At 29.9% G+C, this 19,308-nt stretch overlaps 1 protein-coding gene across 7 annotated transcripts in view; it reads left to right on the forward strand.

Annotated features, from left to right (window-relative positions):
* LOC111638038 (SLIT-ROBO Rho GTPase-activating protein 1-like) overlaps positions 1-19,308 on the forward strand; it is a 35,176-nt gene that overhangs the window by 12,873 nt on the left and 2,995 nt on the right. For 5 of the 7 annotated variants that reach the window (XM_023383665.1, XM_023383666.1, XM_023383670.1 and 2 more), the window contains 12 exons: positions 9,979-10,162; positions 12,689-12,854; positions 13,069-13,131; positions 13,261-13,419; positions 13,491-13,619; positions 14,050-14,271; positions 15,672-15,773; positions 15,855-16,028; positions 16,107-16,343; positions 17,610-17,670; positions 17,752-17,829; positions 19,133-19,267. In XM_023383665.1, the coding sequence (XP_023239433.1) occupies positions 9,979-10,162; positions 12,689-12,854; positions 13,069-13,131; positions 13,261-13,419; positions 13,491-13,619; positions 14,050-14,271; positions 15,672-15,773; positions 15,855-16,028; positions 16,107-16,343; positions 17,610-17,670; positions 17,752-17,829; positions 19,133-19,267 (1,710 nt within the window). Of the gene's footprint in view, positions 1-1,544; positions 4,589-4,616; positions 7,908-9,978; positions 10,163-12,688; positions 12,855-13,068; positions 13,132-13,260; positions 13,420-13,490; positions 13,620-14,049; positions 14,272-15,671; positions 15,774-15,854; positions 16,029-16,106; positions 16,344-17,609; positions 17,671-17,751; positions 17,830-19,132; positions 19,268-19,308 lie in introns of those variants that run through there. The other 2 variants (XM_023383667.1, XM_023383668.1) reach the window with 2 other exon arrangements.

The raw sequence follows: 19,308 nt of genomic DNA on the forward strand, positions 1-19,308 counted from the left end.
GATCATTAGACGGGCTTCCTGTCAATAATAATTTCTCGGAGAGAGGGATTTTTATGAGAGGGAGAAAACACGATGATCTATTGATCGGAATCATGTTTTAAATCAGTTCTGTCATTAAATTCTGATTTAAAATATATATAAGCACGTGATTAGTGTACATTGCCTATTTAAATGTGATAAACTGGAGAAGAATAGGATTAATTCTCCCCCCGGTTGTCATCTACATTTTGCTGCTAGAAGTGGAATTAACGTGACTGGATTTTTTTTCTTCTCTTATTTTTTATTCTCTTAATCATTGTTAGTAGTTACCCTTTAAAATGCCCCCAGAGAAGATTGATGACGACAAAGATGTGACAAAATCGAGACCATTATAAGACGTAAAGGATATTTTGCAATATATACTCGTCACGAACGCATCAATCTTACCATTGGCAATCGCATCACCTAGAAATAGTTATTTAAACTGGCGAAACGAGATAGGAAATTCAGTCATCTTATGAAAGAAATGTCATTGACTTTCGATTCCATAAGCGAGCTAGGGTCTATCTTTTGCCGTATTGATCGTTTTTTTTTTTGCCTTTAATAAAAAAAATACACATTATCTCGAAATATTCATTTATATTTAAGTAAATCTTATAAAATATTAATTCGGTGGAATTTTTTTTACACAAGTTTTCTGAGAAAAGTGTAATTTAACGTGTAAAAAAAATAGGAAATGGTACACCGACGATCCATCTCTCTGCTGACATTTTGAAAGAAAAAGTTCATTTTGAATCACTGCCGCACGCTGTAGAATCTAAATTATCTTTGTAATGATTTACCTCATAAAATTTACAATCTTCAACTAAAATGTTATCGATAATAAAAATTTATAGATAGTACTTATCTTGTTATATTTATTATTAAAAATACATACCTGGATTTTTTTTTTAGATTTATGGACATAAACGGTAATTACTATTTATCGATGGATTCTCCTTATATTTTATAACCCCCTTTCGAGTAGTCTCTTTCTTTCTTTCTCTCTCTCTCTCTCTTCCATATCTTTAGTCTATGATTAGAAATTTAGTTTCAGATCAAGAGGCAGAAATGTTTGCTTAATTTAGAAAAGGACAGCTGTTATTTACGCTAGATTTGCTTTTATATTTCTAAGAAAAGTTACGGATATTTAGAAAATTTGTAGCTAATGTTGCGTGGTACGTATGAGAATTCGGAATAAGCAATTAAACGAAATAGTCTGTGCAGTTTTCTATGAAGAAAAACGAAATTTCGGGAGCGTATGGTACGATCAAAGTTCGAAGTTCAAATAATTTTATTCAAAGAGGAAAGTCTGTTTCAGAGACTTAACCCGAGATGATCAAGTTCAAGAGGAAAGGCAATAAAACAAGTTCAGAATAAGTATCAGCTTGAAACCTATCAATTACCCTATTAATATTCAGATATTTTGGGATGGGAAGTTGATATGAATTTTTTAAAATTTAGCAGCTACAGCAGGTGATTATCAGTCGTAAGCTCGTATATTTCCAAGTGTTATAACTTTTAATATTCAGTTTTTGTTGTTGCTCGAGTTTTAATTTTTCCTTCTGTATTTTCAGAGGTGTAATTAAGTGATAAATTATATTTTCATAATTTCTCTGATTAATATGCAATCCCGCTTCCGTTGTTGATGAATTATTTATGCGAAAGTGAATTATTTGTTAAGTTTTACTTCGTTATTATTAATTTTAATACGTACGCAAAGGAATAGTAGATATACGAGGATTTTTCTTGCATAATTAATTTTATGGTTGTAGCCTGTATATATTTTTTTTTAATTTAAATATTTGGCCCTCTTCCAGAGCTTGGGGATATTGAAGAGAGAAAAAAAATCGCAAATGTCACACGAAACATATTTGGAATAATAAACAAATGTATAAATAGGTTTTATAAGTAATGTTAACGAATGTTTATCGATTTATGAAAGTGTTGAGAACGATATGAGGGAGACTAAAGTGATGAATTGTCAGTTTGTATCCATTATTCTTTGCTTAGTTGAAGCTTCTGGAAGGTATCTATCTATCTTACTGTTAGATAGAAACTTATGGTGCACCGTGATGCACTTATGGGTGTTTAAACAGCATAGATTCTGTTACGTGATATAACTAAATCAGTAGAGTCAATATTAAAAAAAAAGTCTTTGATTGTCTGATAAGAAAGTTATTCTCATTGTATTGAAACGGCTTATCACCTTCTTTTTTGGATTTTTTGGCGAGCGGACAAGAAATAAATTTCTTCTCAAACTGAGAGTTGAATGAAAGAATAGAATGAAAGGAATGAGGAAAAAGTTTTTTAGATTAGATTATAAAATATATCAAGATTTATCCTTTAATAATTTCGATACTATTGGAGAGTCGTAATCAGAGCAAGTAAGTGGTAGAAGATAATTAACCGTGGCTTAGATAATGGAGTAACGAAAGGAAGAATTTTAGAAAAAAAAATTAATGAGTTATGCTTACAAATTTCACTACGAAATAGAGCAGATTATTGTTTAGTTTAATTATTAGAGCATATTTCAGTTCTAATCTCCATAAAAGTGCTAACATCACGAATAAGACGTTAGATCTGATTATGTATAATTTTTCCTCTCTATATATATTTTTTTAAGTTTGCAGTTGATAAAATGTTATATCTGCTGAAATTTTTATCAGAGACAGATCCATTTACTGAAGGCCAAAAACAACAATCTAAACTGGAAAAACATCTGCGAAAGACAGGTGCTAAGAGTTCAGAGAAGAAAAAGAACATCGCAACTTTAACCATGTTGTAATTGTAGAAAAAAAAATTAGATTTTTCTGTTTTAAATCCTTTCTCTCCTTCTTCTTCATCTCCGCCTCCTCCATCTAAAATGCTATTTTGTTTCGGAATTCGCGATAAAGTAACTGATAAAAAGTTGATGAATGTGATTACAGAGAACGATAGGATATTAAACAATCAAAATATATATATAACTTGTTAAAATACACGTTCTCGCAGTTAAATATTGCCATAAAAGTTACCTTTGCAGTTAATTTAGCTGCAGGTAAAGAGGTACTAGTTAACTTGACATCGGCTTAAAAGTTCGTCACGATGCTGAATACAGACATCAGAATTTTTAGTTCACTTATATGGAACTCTGAACTATATCTAGGAGAGTCGATATAGTTTTTAAACTATGATTTAAATTTTAAAAAAAAGAATCAGTGCCTCCTCCTCAGAATACGAAGATGTGATAAATTATAGGCTCCGTCTTCATCAAGAATATTAACCCAATTGCATAAATCAAGATAATTATCCTTATTAAAAACTTAATTAATCAAAAATATGTTTATCTTATGATCCATTTCCTTGTAGTTTCAGTCACAATAGATTTTTTGCAGTTTATTTCAAACGCTAGAGTTAAAGTTTTTAACCAAATTTAACTGGATCCATGTCAAAATATAGGTTTAACCTTTAGAAAGAAGGGTGAAACGGTTTTTAAAGCTTCATCCTTTCCCTAAATTTCCTGTCATATGCTTTTAAAAAAAAATGTTAATTTGTCAAGATTATTCTGCCCTTTATCCATTATTTATTTTGACTAGGAAAAACAAATGTAAAATGTCTCTCTAATCCCCCAAACATCGGGTCGTAACAGAACGATCGTTCATTGTCAAATGAAATGGGATAATGATCCATTAAGATAATTACGTTGATATCACATATAATTGGTATTAAATATTTATCCGTAGAACAATAGCGTGTTACATTGTTAGAAAGAGTAGCCCCAGTCTAGATCTCGCGCGCCTGTACCGGATTATAACCCGCGCCTGACTTGGAAATTGTTATAACTGATGAGATCTCGGTTGTTCTTTATCTTTTTACCAGACGTTTTCCAGGTTTATTAATGTAATAACATCCTCGAGAAACTTATTCAGTCAAGTGCAGTGACAGCAAATCGAAAAAGGAGGTCAAAGGAAAAGTCACTCTTCTCGAATCGATACGAATGTAAAACGTGGTCGCCCTGGGACAAACGTGAAGGTAAAGTTTCGACAGCGAGCGAACTTTTTCAAGGTTAAAGTCAACGTTCATTCGTGGAATTGTTAATAGTTCTGCCCCATTTGCCTATCAATCGGTTCATCTGTTTTTCTTTCTTTTTCGATCATTGAAACTGGATTTGGGACCACCACTCGAAGTTACGCGGCTTTCGGTTTTATCTCCCTTTAAAACCGACTAATCTGCAGCGTAACGTAAACTTCGTTATACGCAAATTACGGATCGATAATCTTAAATTAATCGGAGTGACGATTTAAGCGAAATTTAGTGTATTAAAACACTTGAAATCCCGGCGAACTACCGTGCCACCGTGTTTGTTTTCCCGCAAATTCCTCACTAGTTCCGTCACGTGACCTGTACCACGTGGTTGCCAGGCTGGTTGGTTAGTCCATCTAGCAAGTCGCGCCATACAGCGTTGGTTGTCTTAACGTGTTGGTTATTGTGCTTTTTTCCCCCACTGATGGACGTGAATAGAGCTTCGTTATGGATAAACCCAGACTACGCCGGACAGGAACTTTAAGGAGATCTTCTTTTTATAACCGTGAGTAGACGTTTGCTTTGGTTATTAGTAAAAGAATCGCTGTTTTAAAAAGCTAACCCATCAGTCGTCGTCGCCGATCAACTGACACGGTAACGTCTTCCCATCTTGTTTTTTCCCCCTCCTCGTCGCCTCTGCTCGTTTAGGTTTGTTATAATGTTAAAAACATCGCTACATACAAGGCATACAAAACTAAGTTAGGAAACAAACAGGATGTAAGCAAGTTGAGTAACCGTTGCAAATCTTTTTTTTCTCCTGTATTTTTGTCTCATTTAAATCCATGTATGTAAATAACGACGGAAGCCGATAGCATAATTATCTTTTGTCTACATGCAATCTTACCTGAAACTCGTCAGCGCATCTTATTAAACTACTATAACCTCGGCTGAATTAATTAACTAAAATAGTAATCTCTAGAATGGCTTTCTTCTCCCCCTTAACTGAATGCACGCCAATTAACTAGTTTCAATGTAGCTTTTTAATAGAGATCAAGTGCCTTATTAAGGATGGTAATACTAATAAAACGGCCAAAAAAAATGGTGGCACGCAGGTTTAAATTTATTTTAAAAATAGGAGGGTTTTATTCTATGATAACCGGGCCTATAAAAGTTTAGACCTATTTCCTTCGAATTGCTGATTTAGATCTAATGTCATTGTCTAATTCAGCCGAAAATCATTAAAGACAAAACGGAAATCAACAGATGTAGGTCAAAGATACATTATCATTATTTTCGTCAGTTAAATATCAAACTCCTTTATTGAGAGATCTGCGTGTTTACTTTAGGCAATATTACTCCGCTGGATGTATCGAAGGTTTTAAAAATAGTCCGAATTTTTACTTCAAACAGGTATTTTTTCCTTCCCCCGTAGCAAAGGATGTGCAAATATATTCTGCAATATGGGATATCCTGCCATTTAAACTTTATAAAAATCCCAAAATAATAAACGTATCGAAGGGAAGCGTTTTATATAGATTATTGCCAATAAAAAAACATGTACGAGTAGAATATATCCGAGGAATATATTTACATTTCGTTTTATCATAAGAGTTTTATTCTTCGCAATACGACCTTCGTAAATTTGATATCATTTTTATAATAATCCGATGTGTATCGCTCTTTATCTGGATACCATCGGATATCTTGGAGACGTCACCATAAAATGAGCCAAGGTTGGTTCGTCTTCGTGATTTTAAGTAATAAGATAGTATACCCTGTTATGTATGCATATCGTATTATCCCTCATACCTACTCTGACGTCCTTCGAATTCCTGAGCTATTGTAGAATCTCGCATTTAGATGCCCCGGGCATCCATGTTTAACACGCTTCCATCCTCCACACGATGCCAGTAAAAAAAGAAAAAAAAAAAATGTTAAACTGTTAAACCATCTTTCATTGTGTCGATTAAGTTAAATTATTCAAAACGTCTTTGTGAGTCACCATTCGAGATAGCAAACATTCTATCCATCTCGACACTACGGCCTTCATCACTTCTCCATTTAGAATCAAGGGAGGAATAATGCGATTGTCGTGTATAGAATTCAAAGAATTGGAAATTATCAGTCGTTATATTATATTTTTAGTAGGAGTTTAGTGTGAAGATGTGTTAACTTTCACCGGCGTATAACAAAGTCGGAGGAAGACCTGTTATATATATTTATATGTATGAGTGTTTCCTCCCCGAACAGCTGCTACTATGTGATAAATCTTGAAAACAGCGGACTCGCCCCTCGTCGTGTTCACTGCGTTGTGTCGAATTGTGCACTCGAACGTAGGAGGGGGGAAAAACTATATAGTTTTAATAGCGTCTCATTTTTTCTGATATTAAGCAGACAATAGAGTAGTTACTATTCTCTGGCCTACATTGATGGGTTTAGTACAGGAAGACAGCAGTTCATTCACCTTTAGTCGTCTCACGTCACTGACTCGTAACCACAAAATTTGCTTATTTTTGTCTCCTCTCTAAATATTCCCGTGAGTCATTTTTTTTGTGATTTCTCCAGCCCTTCTCTAACAATACCAATTGGTGCACGCTAAACGCAAATTAATTACCTTGTATTAAGTTGTTACCATTATGTAAAAAGTCGGTTATCTGGAGGTTAAAATGGCAGACGGCTATAAATTATCCAATGGAAAAGTTGATAAGACGTCCTCTTTGGCACTCACGCTGCTACTTGGAAAGATTCGAGCGGAGGACCATCTTCTCTGAGGTCATTGGGTCGTTGGCAAGAATGTCCTAGAAGTGGATTTAAGGTAAACTCTTAGCGTGTGTAGTTAACTAGACGCTACTGGATTTTTTTTTTATATTTTCTACCTCGATGGCGTGACTGGGAATGCAGGTGATGGTTGGTAGCACCTGCCTCGTGTCCGTTTTATTAGACAGCTGTTGCTTACGTGATGCGCGATTTTGAAACAATATTAGGATAAAGTCGTCTAGGGCAATAAAAAACGCCCATAAAGGACAATATTCGTTAATCCTCCTTTCTTCGCACGCATTAATTCTTAAAACATATGTGGGTAAAAAAAAAGTGTTCCCGTCACTTCTACAGTAACAAAGGATTGGTCTGTGGACGGCCGTAAAATGCGCTTTTCCCATAGTAAAGCCATCTGTTGGACGAAAGGAGAAACATATTATTAAAAATTATGACAAATAAACTTTTCGGTTTCTCAGCCGCTCGAATAAAATAAAATAAACACAGCCCGTTGGAAGTTAAATACGTTGTTATTCGCTAATTGCAGCGTGTGTACCAAATGAAAAGCGATAAAAGAATGGGGGGAAGTAGAGGAAATGGCTGCCGAACACCGGAAATGGGGGGCGCCAGTAGAACACAGACGTTTTGAAAAATAAAAGATGTCCTCCGATGTCGGAGGTCAACGGTGATGGTCGTCTTCCGGAGACGATTCCATTTTGGTCCCGTGCGGTGCTAGTAATAGACGAGTATAGACTGTTCCCTTACAATGAGGCGGTCGGATGCCAATGAAATGTACTGGATGTGGGTCTCTAGCAATGAATCATCACTTTGTGTTAATGATAGACAAACAGTTACCATCGTTTCTTCCACCATAGCGAATAATACTGTTTAAGAGATCGGCATGCGGACTATGTGTTGCTGAATTAACCGCCACCGTCCCATTGTGTACAGAAAAGCCCAGTTTTTCCACTCCAAGGTCAAGTTTTCTCTAAGCTGGGAAGCATCTCGCATTATGTTTTCATGTGTTAACTGCTTTAGATGCGTGATGCGATAGCCTACTTCGTTTTCTACCAAAATAATGATCCTAACAATGGCTTGCTGGAATCCACCTTTAGAAATGGATTGGGCAGGTAGGAACATCAACGTTCGATTCTCTTTGTTTTAAAGCTTTTCCTCCCTCCTCGCGTGTGTCATACTTTTTTTTCCGCTCTCCTCCCAGTCGAATGACTTAATCAAATATGCGAATCTTCGATTTTTTTTTGTATTGTTAAGAGTGTAGATTCGCCATTCTCCTATTTTGTATCATTCTAATGACTCTAGAAAGTGAATTAGAAGCTTGGGTAGCCATCCCCGTCAGCTCTAACGCCATAGGAAACGAGATAAATTCGCGATAACACCAGCTTTATTTTCTGAATGTTTGCTTTGCGCCCTTCAAAATTCAAAGCGTTGTTTACTACGTCGGTCTCTTATGTTTATTAATGAGAACACGGGCTAAAAAACAAGCCAGGGAATTCGTTTTTTGTACAATTATACGTGATATTTATTTTAAAATTGATGTAGATAGTTGCATACGCAATTGTGGTCATTTGCGAGATTTGGATCACTGCCAGGTTGACAGTGGCTGAATGGTTTATTTTTAGAACGGTTAATTTCATGACAATAATAATATTTAAGATGCTATATGACCTATCTACAGCTCATAATTCTGTCTTCTCTATGTTACTAGTAACTAAACTTCATGGCCAATTATGTTTATACTTCGTTTTAATTAATTTTTAGAAAAGGAGAAGAAGGGGGAAATAATAATAACCCAAAGTCGAGTAAACAAATTAATTGCTATGTTTGTTATGTTATTGGATCGTTAAATTAAAACGTTGATCGCTAGAGATAAATTTGACAATTATTTGGCATTTTAGTTACGTTTTAGATATGTTAGAAATGTAAAAATAGATTTAAATTTAAATGAAAAATGTTATATAATATTTGGAGACTTTACAATTTTTTTGTTTTTTGTTTTTGGGGTTCCTACAATGACTTGTAAAAAGGATCTCAAAGTTACATTAAACAGTTTCTCTGCCAAAAACAAAGATGTGTTTTTATATCTTTTGCTTTTTTTGTTTGGTACGGTCATTGATTTTAATTTAAAATATGGTTGGCTGCATAAATTATATGCTGTGAATGTACAGGAAAGAGATTAAAATTTTCCATAGTTTATCTCAGATGTAGTATAAATTTATTTCTAATTTCTATATAATTTCTAATAAATTTCTATATAATTTAAATATATTAAAAGTTAAAAAATTTTTCCAGTTTTTCTTAGTAATCTATATTGAAATTTAAGAGTTCTTTGGCTTATTTATAATAATTCTAGTAATATTTGAAGTAATTTTTGTACTCTACAACAGTCTAAATGCTTACTAAAATATTCTTTTTATACTTTTGTTTCTTGGGATCTATCATTTGGAATACAAGATTTTAAATTATCAACCTTCAAAAATGAAGCCAACCAATTAAAGTTTTTGCTACAGTCATTAAAAATATTATACACCATATTTAAAGATGATGACAATAAACTTTGCAATGCATTTTTAAAATACGGAAGAATGGTTAATGTTTAGAATATTAGAATGAAATCCCATTGCATCAACATTAAAATATCAAAAGTGACAAACTGAATACATTATATTTTATTTAAACTAATTTTAAAGGTTATTTTTACTTGCAAATTAAAATTTAATAATCATATCATATATATATATTTTAAGTATAAAATAAGTATATATTTAATGAGTAAATTATTTTCTTTATGCTTTTTTTTATGTCAATGCTATTGGATATTGAAGTTGGCTCCTTTATTATTATAATAGCGCATTACTTAGTATTCTGTCGTATTGTATTAATACAAAGTATTGACTGTGTAAAGATGTTTTCAGAAAAAGCACCCATTTCGGTGGCTTAGATTTTCTTCAAAATCCAATTATTTTTACTTTAAAATGGATTTACTTACCTGTAGCTTTGTGCATTTTTAAAGACAATAATTATTTAATCTTAGAAAATAATGGAAGATGCTTTTACTAATATATTATAAGCCTGTTATAATGAAAAATTAATTTTGAATGTTTCAAAATAAATTTGGAGTAATAGCCGTTTAATAAATACTAAAAATGTATTCATGTATGTATCTGTAAATTTTTAAAACAGATATCAGACAGCAGTTGAACGAGCAGTTAAAATGTCTGGACATGCGAATGGAAACGCAAGTTGCCATAGTGGCAGAAATACAGGATTACTTTCGTCGACGGGCAGAGGTGGAATTGGAATATTCCAGAGCTTTGGATAAACTGTCCAAGAGCTTGATGCTTAGACATAAGGCAGAAAAACAGAGGTAAATTAGTTTTATTCACATTCTGTTAATTTCAATAATAAATTATGGGTGTAAAGTATATTTTCAATTAAATTATATATAATCATCCTGTGTAGACTTAATACAACGACCTTCAAGTTAAATAAAGATATTGTAAATTAAAATATAATAAAACTAGGAGACTTTGTAATGTTTATAACATTATTAGATAAATTATAGCCAGGTCCGGTACAGATATATAATTTCATCTGAAATATAAAAGCATACAAAATCCATTACTGTTGTCACATAAAATTTAATAAAGTATTTTACAACTTATTTACCACACATCTTTTATTAAAAATGAAAAGTTATATAAGCGGAATACTTTTCTGAGACTTCCAATTACAAATATAGGATTTAATATATGTAATTTATATAAATATGTTGTTTAATTTTATTGTTTATAAAAATTTTATCTTTGATGAACACAATTGTTTATTGTATTTTAATTTTTATAATAATAAAAAATGGCAATTTCTCAATTATAGAAAAAGAAATGACAAAAAATAGTCAGTTACATCTAATCTCTTAATTAATTATTCAGTTTGAGAAAAATGTACTGAAGTATTTTGTTAAAAATATTCTCGTACAAAATTTTACTTCGGAAAATTTATTCATATTTAAATGAATAGCAGTTTTTTTTAGTTCTTTCTCTTGGCTTTTAGTAATGCCTATAAATTAGTCTTTAATGTTCAGAAATGTAAATCCCTGCTAGTTCCTCCACCCATGCATAAACTCTTCAAAGAATAATATAACTTGGATTGACAAGTAAGTGCATTGTCGGACAGCCGACCGAAAGTCATGACCTCAAATGGGATCGTGAACTCGGGGTCGAGTACTCCCGTTCGTAAATTATAAGTTAATTCTTATTCTATAATTAGTTCGATATGAATAAGAATTAGTAAGTCGTTAACTTCTAGGAATAAAAATAATTAGCTAATTAATTAATTAAAGTTTTCTTTGTTTCTCAATTAAAGTTATTAATTTTTCAAAAGTTATATTTAATCTCTTTTAAAAATATCTTTTTTTGATAAGTTATGATTATAGTAACTCCACACAGTATCTCTCTTGGTGATAGATATGATTAAATAACTCTGTTTAAAATATTTTATAGTAAAATATAATATAAAATTTTATAATTGATAAGAAGTCAGAGTATTTATATTAATGTATAAAATGTAATTTTGTTTTTTAAATATAAAGAAAGAAATATTAATTCTAAAGCTAGGACATCTAAGCACTAAAATCATAGTTATAAGTTATCACTCATGACTTTTAGAGCCTAGATGTCCTGTCCATAGTGATCACGTAAAGGCAGGTAATAAACAAGAGATCAACAATCTCTTGTCTAACCAAAGATGGCATGAAATCCAACTCTTGAAGGCAGGTAATATTCACTTATATACTATGAAAGCGAGAAATTCTTTATTTGTTCATAAGTATAGTTCTAATTTAATTATAATTGTATAAATTCAGGATGTAATTCACACTTATAATAAATTTAACTAAATTAATATTCCAGTTATATTTATTTTATTATAGTTAACCTGAATAAATGAGTGTGAAGATAAAATTCTATTTTATAAACTAAAAATAACTATTAGACTTTTATTAGTATATTTGAAATTTTATATGTTATAGCAGTAGAAAAATCTTTTCATGTTAGGTGTGCCCTTACTTTATGATAATGTGAGAAATATATTAATCATTATATATTTATAATGGAAATATTTGAAAAAAATTCTATAAAGCATTCTATTTTTATAATTGAATTTAAGTTATTCATACTTTTTGTAAATGTATGAATAAAGGAAGAAAAGAAAAATCCTGCATGTCAATTATTTATGTAATCACTGAATACATTTTGGAATCTACAAGAAAATCAATTAAGAATTTAAATTTAGCAATGTTCTATTTTATTTATTATAACCCCTTGTTTACAATTTCAAATTTTACATCAGTGTTTCTCAACCTCTAACGTAGCCTTCTTCAACATAGTATCGCCCCCTTCACTTCAAAATGCTGATGCCGAAGGCCAAGACTAATGCCAAATTCATACTGCATTGAATAGACTAGTGACTAGTATAATGTTATTTGTTTAATTATTGTACGATATAACGAATAAAATATCTAATTATTTTTAATATAATGTTTTACTATATCGCCCAGAAAATTGTTTTTTGCCCCCAAAATATAAATTGTTACTAATCGCACCCTCGACTTGGAAAAATGCCCACATGGGGGCGATATCGCCTCATTGAGAAACACTATTACATATATTATGCAAATTAATATTCAGTTTAATATCATTTATTAAGTAATATAAGCAATTTTATAAATCATTGTCATTAGCTAGGTATAACTTAAAAATGATCTTAAAATATTAGTCAATGTAATTGTTACTTCTTGTATTTGAGAAATTTTAATTTTTGAGTAAATTATACTGGTTGTATGTTTTAAAACACTATTAAAAATAAAATAACAAGATCAATTGACCTTTTTTAGGAGAGACCAATGGCATTTATTTTCATCATATGCTAGTTGGCAGCATTTAATTGCAACAACTCGTCGACAAAGTAGGGACCATGCAGTTTTGAGTGAAATCTATGCTACTCATTTAATAAATCGTTGTATGCAAATAATGGAAGATGTTCAACGTATTTATAAAAGGGTAAAAATTGTTATAATCTATTCAAATACAAATTGTAAACAAAAAAAAATTGAGTAAAAATCCTTTCTATTTGTTCTGTTATGAACTTCACTGTTACAAAGTTTTTATTTAAATGTTTATGGAAATTTAAATCCTTGAATGTTTCTTAAGTGGATCGTGTATTTTTAATCTTATTACTTATGAGAATATTAAGAATTTGATTAAATCTTTATAGTGTCGTGAAATTGGCGTCGAAGGTCATGAAGAACTCTTGAAAGTGCTTCACGAATTGCATACAGTAAGCATTTTTTATTTTATTATTATTAACAAATTAAATAGAAGAATTTTAATTACATAAATATTATTACAGTTTATTAATAATAGTATATCATTTAAGTTAAATAATTTATTATTATTTCCCCATTAGACTATGAAAACTTACCATACATATCATGCCGAAGAAAGGCAAGCTGAGGGAAAACTAAGATACGTTGAAGCTCAAAGGTCCAAATTGGAACATACTATTTCACGTGAAAAACTTGAACGATCAAAAAAATTTAGACTTATTGAAAAGGAAATACATAAGGTATAATAAATATTTAATATGTAAGTAATTATTTTCAAAGACTTTTAACATAAATATTTTGAACTTTATAGAGACAATCAAAGTACAATGATGCCAAATTAAAAGCTTTGAAAGCTAGAAATGAATATTTGCTCTGTATGGATGCAGCAAATTCAGCCATTCATAAATATTTTGTAGATGATTTATCAGATCTTGTTAATGTAAGTATTTTAATTATTGTTGTTAGTTAATTCATATATTTTACCACAATGACAAATGATAATATAAATAATAGAACTGTAAAAGACACTAATGAATGTTGTTGTTAAGTTTAAATAATATAAACCACTTTTTTTAGTTCTATTAATTTTTCTATTGTTTCATGCTGAACTATTTATATTAATCTATTCTTAGTTCATGTTTTTTTATCTAGTTAGAGAACATATTTTTTTTTTTTAAATGGTAGATATAAATCTTGAGCAATTATTATACAAAAATACCACAATAATTTTAAGCCTAAAATTAATTATAATTAATATTTAAAAAAAAAAATAAGTGTAAAATTAAAGTTTGTACTGATATATAGATATAGATAGCTTATAAAAGAAATTAGAATGTTAAAAAATGTCATACATTTTTTTTACTTCTTAGTGTATGGATTTTGGTTTTCATACTTGTCTTGCACGTACATTCATGATGCATGTCAGTTCGGAAGAATGCCTGAGAAAATCTCAGCAAAGTAGCATTGACGGAATGAATAAATGCATCGCTAGTTTAGATTCTAGAGTGGATAAACAGCGTTTTATAGAATATAATAATTCGGCATTCATGGTTCCAAAGAAATTTGAGTTTTTGGCCCACAAAGGAGATGAGGTAATTATATATCATTAAAGAAAATTTAATATATTTGAGTAAAATTTAGTTTGTAAAGAAATTTTAGTTTATGCTCATGTAATTTAAGAAGCAAATATCAGGTATTTTAATTATTTCATAATACTTAGCATTTTTAATAATTTTTAAAAAATTATACAGAGTACTATATTTTATGTCATGTAAGGTGCAACTTTTTGAAAAAGGCTTAAAAAGGGGGGACAAAAGAAAGGTCCTGCATCTCATATGTGAAGTTGTGATCTCCATACACTAATGAAATCTCCAAATGGCCTTCAATAGACTACAGTAATTTCTACCTAACCCAGCTGTTGAACAAAAATGTTATTGTTTAATTAAACATAATAATAATAATAAAATTTTTTTTGGTTACAGCAAATCTGCTTTTGTATGTATTTTATGTAGAATATTTTAATGGTAAATGATTTCTTTTACACTCCTGTTTTTCCTGATAAATAAAAATGTGCATTCTAATTTTGCATTTTTTTTTAAAACCAGAATATAGTTTAAAAAACAAAAAAATTGATGCCAAGTACCAAAGGTGTGGCATGGCTTAAAATATTTAGGAAAAAGTGCTTAAAGCATTTACACTTTAAATACTTTTTCCTAATGGAGGTGTGTCTTATAAGCCATAAAATACAATAGATTATTATTTTAATGATATCTCGTGTTTTTCTGCTGTTATTTTAGAAAAAAGAAACAATTCGCAAGACTTAATGTTGATGACACTATTATTATAATTACTTATGTTTAAGAGATCGTGTATCAAATTATTTTATAAGCTAACATCATCATAATGCTGGAGCTACAATATTTTGCAAAGCCTTTTTCCCCTATTTTTAAAACAAAATCTTAAAAATTTTTTTCATTAAAATTTTTTTGAGATCAAAATTTTCGAAATTATTATTTTTCAAAATTAACATTTTTACATTCATCGTGGTTTTCCATAAAAAAGAAATTAAATAATTTAAATAAACTTTTGTTCTCTTTCAGATTGAAATTATGTAAAAGTTACTTTAATATTCTTTAATGTAATATTTTAATGTAAAACAGCTTAATAGCAATAGAGGAAAACTGTATATAATATAATAGAATTTTCAATATTTTACCAACTATTTTATACTTATATCTTAAGCATAAAAGAAAAATTAATGATAAAGAAAAATGCTTTAATTAATTTCAGAGCTTAGCAATATAATAAATTTAAAACTTTTTAGTGACTGTTTTAAATTGATGTGTTTACCAAAACTATCACTGAATTTTACATACATATATATTTTTTGATTATATTATTAGTAGTATTGAGATAAAATACATTCATTGGATAGTGGTGTAAATAAAATAATTTTAAATTATTGATTTCGTAAAAATTTTGTATTTTAAAGGTGATGCAGATGTGTATAGATAAAGCAGTTCATGATGAAATAGACCAAAGGTATAAACAGTTAACAAAGAGATTAACTTCATTAAAAACAGAGAGTGAAGAGGTATGTTTTGGAAACTTTATAATCTTAGATTTATCAGAATTATAAATTATGTAAAAGTAATTCTTTATTGTAACTAAATAGATTTGGAAAACCTTGGAAACTGCAGAACGTTCTCTTTTGGATATGATCAGTACTAAAGATTACGATTGCTCGATGCTGTTTGAGGAGGATGGCAAAAATGGACTCAGACAACCTGAAACTTTAGCTCTTAAATTAAGAGCAGATCGTCAAGAAACTGAGGATTTTTATTTAAATGTAAAGATTTGAAAATTAATTGCTATTAAATTTTTAACTACTGTAATACAAAATTAATTAGTTAAATATCTTTTATAGAAATTTCGGGAATATTGCATGGGAAACAACCTGATTGCTAGACTTCAAGCCAAAGCTGATCTGATGCGTAAAGCATTAGGATATGAAGGAAATAAACCATTGGTTTCTGGTTCCTCACCGAACACAATAGAACATCCTCATACTCTTCCTCATAAAATACGAAAAAAAAGAATTGGTCAGACACCTCTTGTGGGACAACCAAAACTTTTTGGAGGAAGTTTGGAAGAATATGTTGATGTAAGCATTATAAATTAAATTAATTACGGATATCAAAACAAATGGATGATACTTTTTTGTTGTTATATTTTGAAATTTTCTTGATAAATTTATCATTACTATAATTTATTTTTGGTTGATACTAGATATATATTTAAAATCTATCTTCAAATAAATTTCATTTCAGCATTCAAAAATGTTTTAAAGGACCTAATACTTATAATTATTTATTTATTCCTATCAGAATATTTCAAAATCCCTGAATTTGAGCACAAATTTAATTTTTCTATCTCATTTCTACATGAATATAAAATTCTCAAAAAATTTGATAGAATTAATTACATATAATTTTTTAAACAAAAAATACTTTAAAAGAAATTTAATTTTCTTATTTGTTGAAACTCATAAAACCAGCTTTGTTTTTTCATTTAATGTTGATTCAAAAATAGTTGTAACACACAGCATGTAAGATTTGAGGTCTCTTTTGTGGTATAAAAACAACAGATTTCCTGTTTTATGGTATCTGCAGAAGTCTGCCATATGCACTCCTGCTGTCAATTGCTTGATTGGTATTTATATTTCAAAAATGCAACAGTGAAGAATTTCATAAAATAAAGTCATAAATACAATATAAACAAATAAAATCACATAATTTAGAACATAATACCATCAAATATGATAAGTAAATAACTATTCTGTAGATAAATATTTAACATCTGTTAACTTATGACAGTTGTGTTTTCCTGTTAAAACTAAATCTGTCATATTTTATGAACCTCTGAATTAGGGGGACAAGATCAGCAAAATTAATTGCATCCAGGTAATTATTATATACTTTAAATAAAATGAGAGTTATAACGTTTTTATGCTCAGTATAACATTTACAAACAGAAGTCTTGTAAGTTTTTTGTAATACGATATACACTACCATGTTGCTCCCTACGACCATTCATCAAAAACAGGACACCACTGTGTTCAAGGATATTTACAGGAAATTGTAAGATGACAGCTGTTCACTTTCCTGTATAGAAGGGTTTGCAGCTGCCTTCCATAAAGGAAAGGGTTTTTGTTTTTTCACTGATTTACATCTGGTATCCTGCAAATGTCTGGATATGATAAATAAAAACAAACATTATGTAAAAATTTTTAAAATAAATTTTATTTCTGTAATATTAAAAGTTAATTACTATTTTTATGTTCCCATAAGTGTTACTAATTTTAAATCTCTGATCAAATTCACATCTTTTAATATTGTTCAAGGTTATTAAAAGAATATTCTGTTTTCAGGCAACTAATCAAGAAATTCCACTAATCATACAAAGTTGTATCCGAATCATCAATTTATACGGTTGGTAGATTAAAAATTATTATTATTGAATAATTACTAATTGATTATTTTGTTTATTATTGTTTTCTGTTTTTTAAAAAGGTCTTCATCATCAAGGTGTATTTAGAGTGTCAGGTTCTCAAGTTGAAATTAATAACTTCAGAGAATCATTTGAAAGAGGTGAGCAGTTAATATAGTTAAATAAACTGTTTAAAATACATACAATAATATTGTAACTATTTTATAAGGCATATAAATTCATGTTACTAGTTGAAACTTTTTATTTTACAAAAGTTTGTAAAACATCTTTACTAAAGTTAAAGCCATTTGTAGTAACTAAATATTATCACTCATGATAAAAAATACTAAAGCTTCTGTTTGATATAAAACTTACAAATTTAATTTTAAATTTAAAATTATTGCTCTTTGAAGACTTTTAAGATGAATTTATATTGTATGATTTAATCTTCTGGCTTAGTAAACATTAGTATTGTGTTGTATTCCAAAGACACGTGGCAACTTTTTCCATCAAATATCTTTATTAGTTTGATGGAAAAACTTGCCATGTGTCTGGAATACAACACAATACTAGTGTTTACTAAGCCAGAATTATAGAACAGGACATTGTTTCAAAAAAAACAAATCAGCATCTTAAAATTATCAAATTGGTAGGAAATAGATTTAACAATGACTTTTACATTCCTGGCTGTTATATATACGACACAAGAAATTGATTGGAATCGTGTCAAATTTGACACTCTGGATTTTTTTCTTTTTATTTTGCAAATCTCCATGTTTTGAGATCCCCGAAACAAAGAAAGTTAATAAATCAGGAAAAAATTCCACCTGTATGTGTATGTTGGCGTCAAGGGGACTAAGGCCTTGCTTGCTAACATCAAACAGACAGTAGAGAAAAGCAAGATCCCTCTGAACAGTGTAGATATAGCTACTGTACCCTCTATTTCCTCTCTCTCTTACCCTCTTTTCCACTGGCAAAACACTTCATGTCTTTTATGTATGTATGTATGTGGTTTAACCCATCCTGAGATATTAAATGTTAAGAAACTATATTTGGCACTGTAACTCGTATATAAGAGGCATTGAGCCTATTAAATTTTGGTGGTTAAACGCGACATATCGTGGATGGGGTTGGACTTAAAAGTTTTCTGGTTATTGGCATTTACAATATTTGTAAAAGCTCATCCTCACCTTCAAAATTAAGTCCACCTTTTTTATTATAATTAATAATATATACCAGTAGTTTATTTTTTTAATAAAATCTCATAACAGATGGCGCCACATACAATTTTAAACTGATTGTTTAAGTATTTTTTTGCCAGAGAAGTTATGCAACTCATTGCTGGATTTTTTCCAAGTTACAAGACAAGAATGAAAAATTTTATCATTGTTTACTTGATATACTACTATATAATTTATTAAGTTGATAAAAAAGCATTTTAATGTGCCTTAAAAATTATTCTAGGCGACGATCCATTATCAGACATGACAGATGCTAGCGATATAAATTCCGTTGCCGGTGTGTTAAAATTGTATCTGAGAGAACTGCGTGAGCCTCTCTTTCCCATTTATTATTTTGATCAACTAGTGGAAATAAGTCGTAAGTAGTTTTCCTTTTATATCCCAATCGTTGAACTTAAA

The sequence above is a fragment of the Centruroides sculpturatus genome, unplaced genomic scaffold (genome assembly GCF_000671375.1).
Source record: "Centruroides sculpturatus isolate CEXI.00-Female unplaced genomic scaffold, Cexi_2.0 scaffold860, whole genome shotgun sequence".
Taxonomy (NCBI): domain Eukaryota; kingdom Metazoa; phylum Arthropoda; class Arachnida; order Scorpiones; family Buthidae; genus Centruroides; species Centruroides sculpturatus.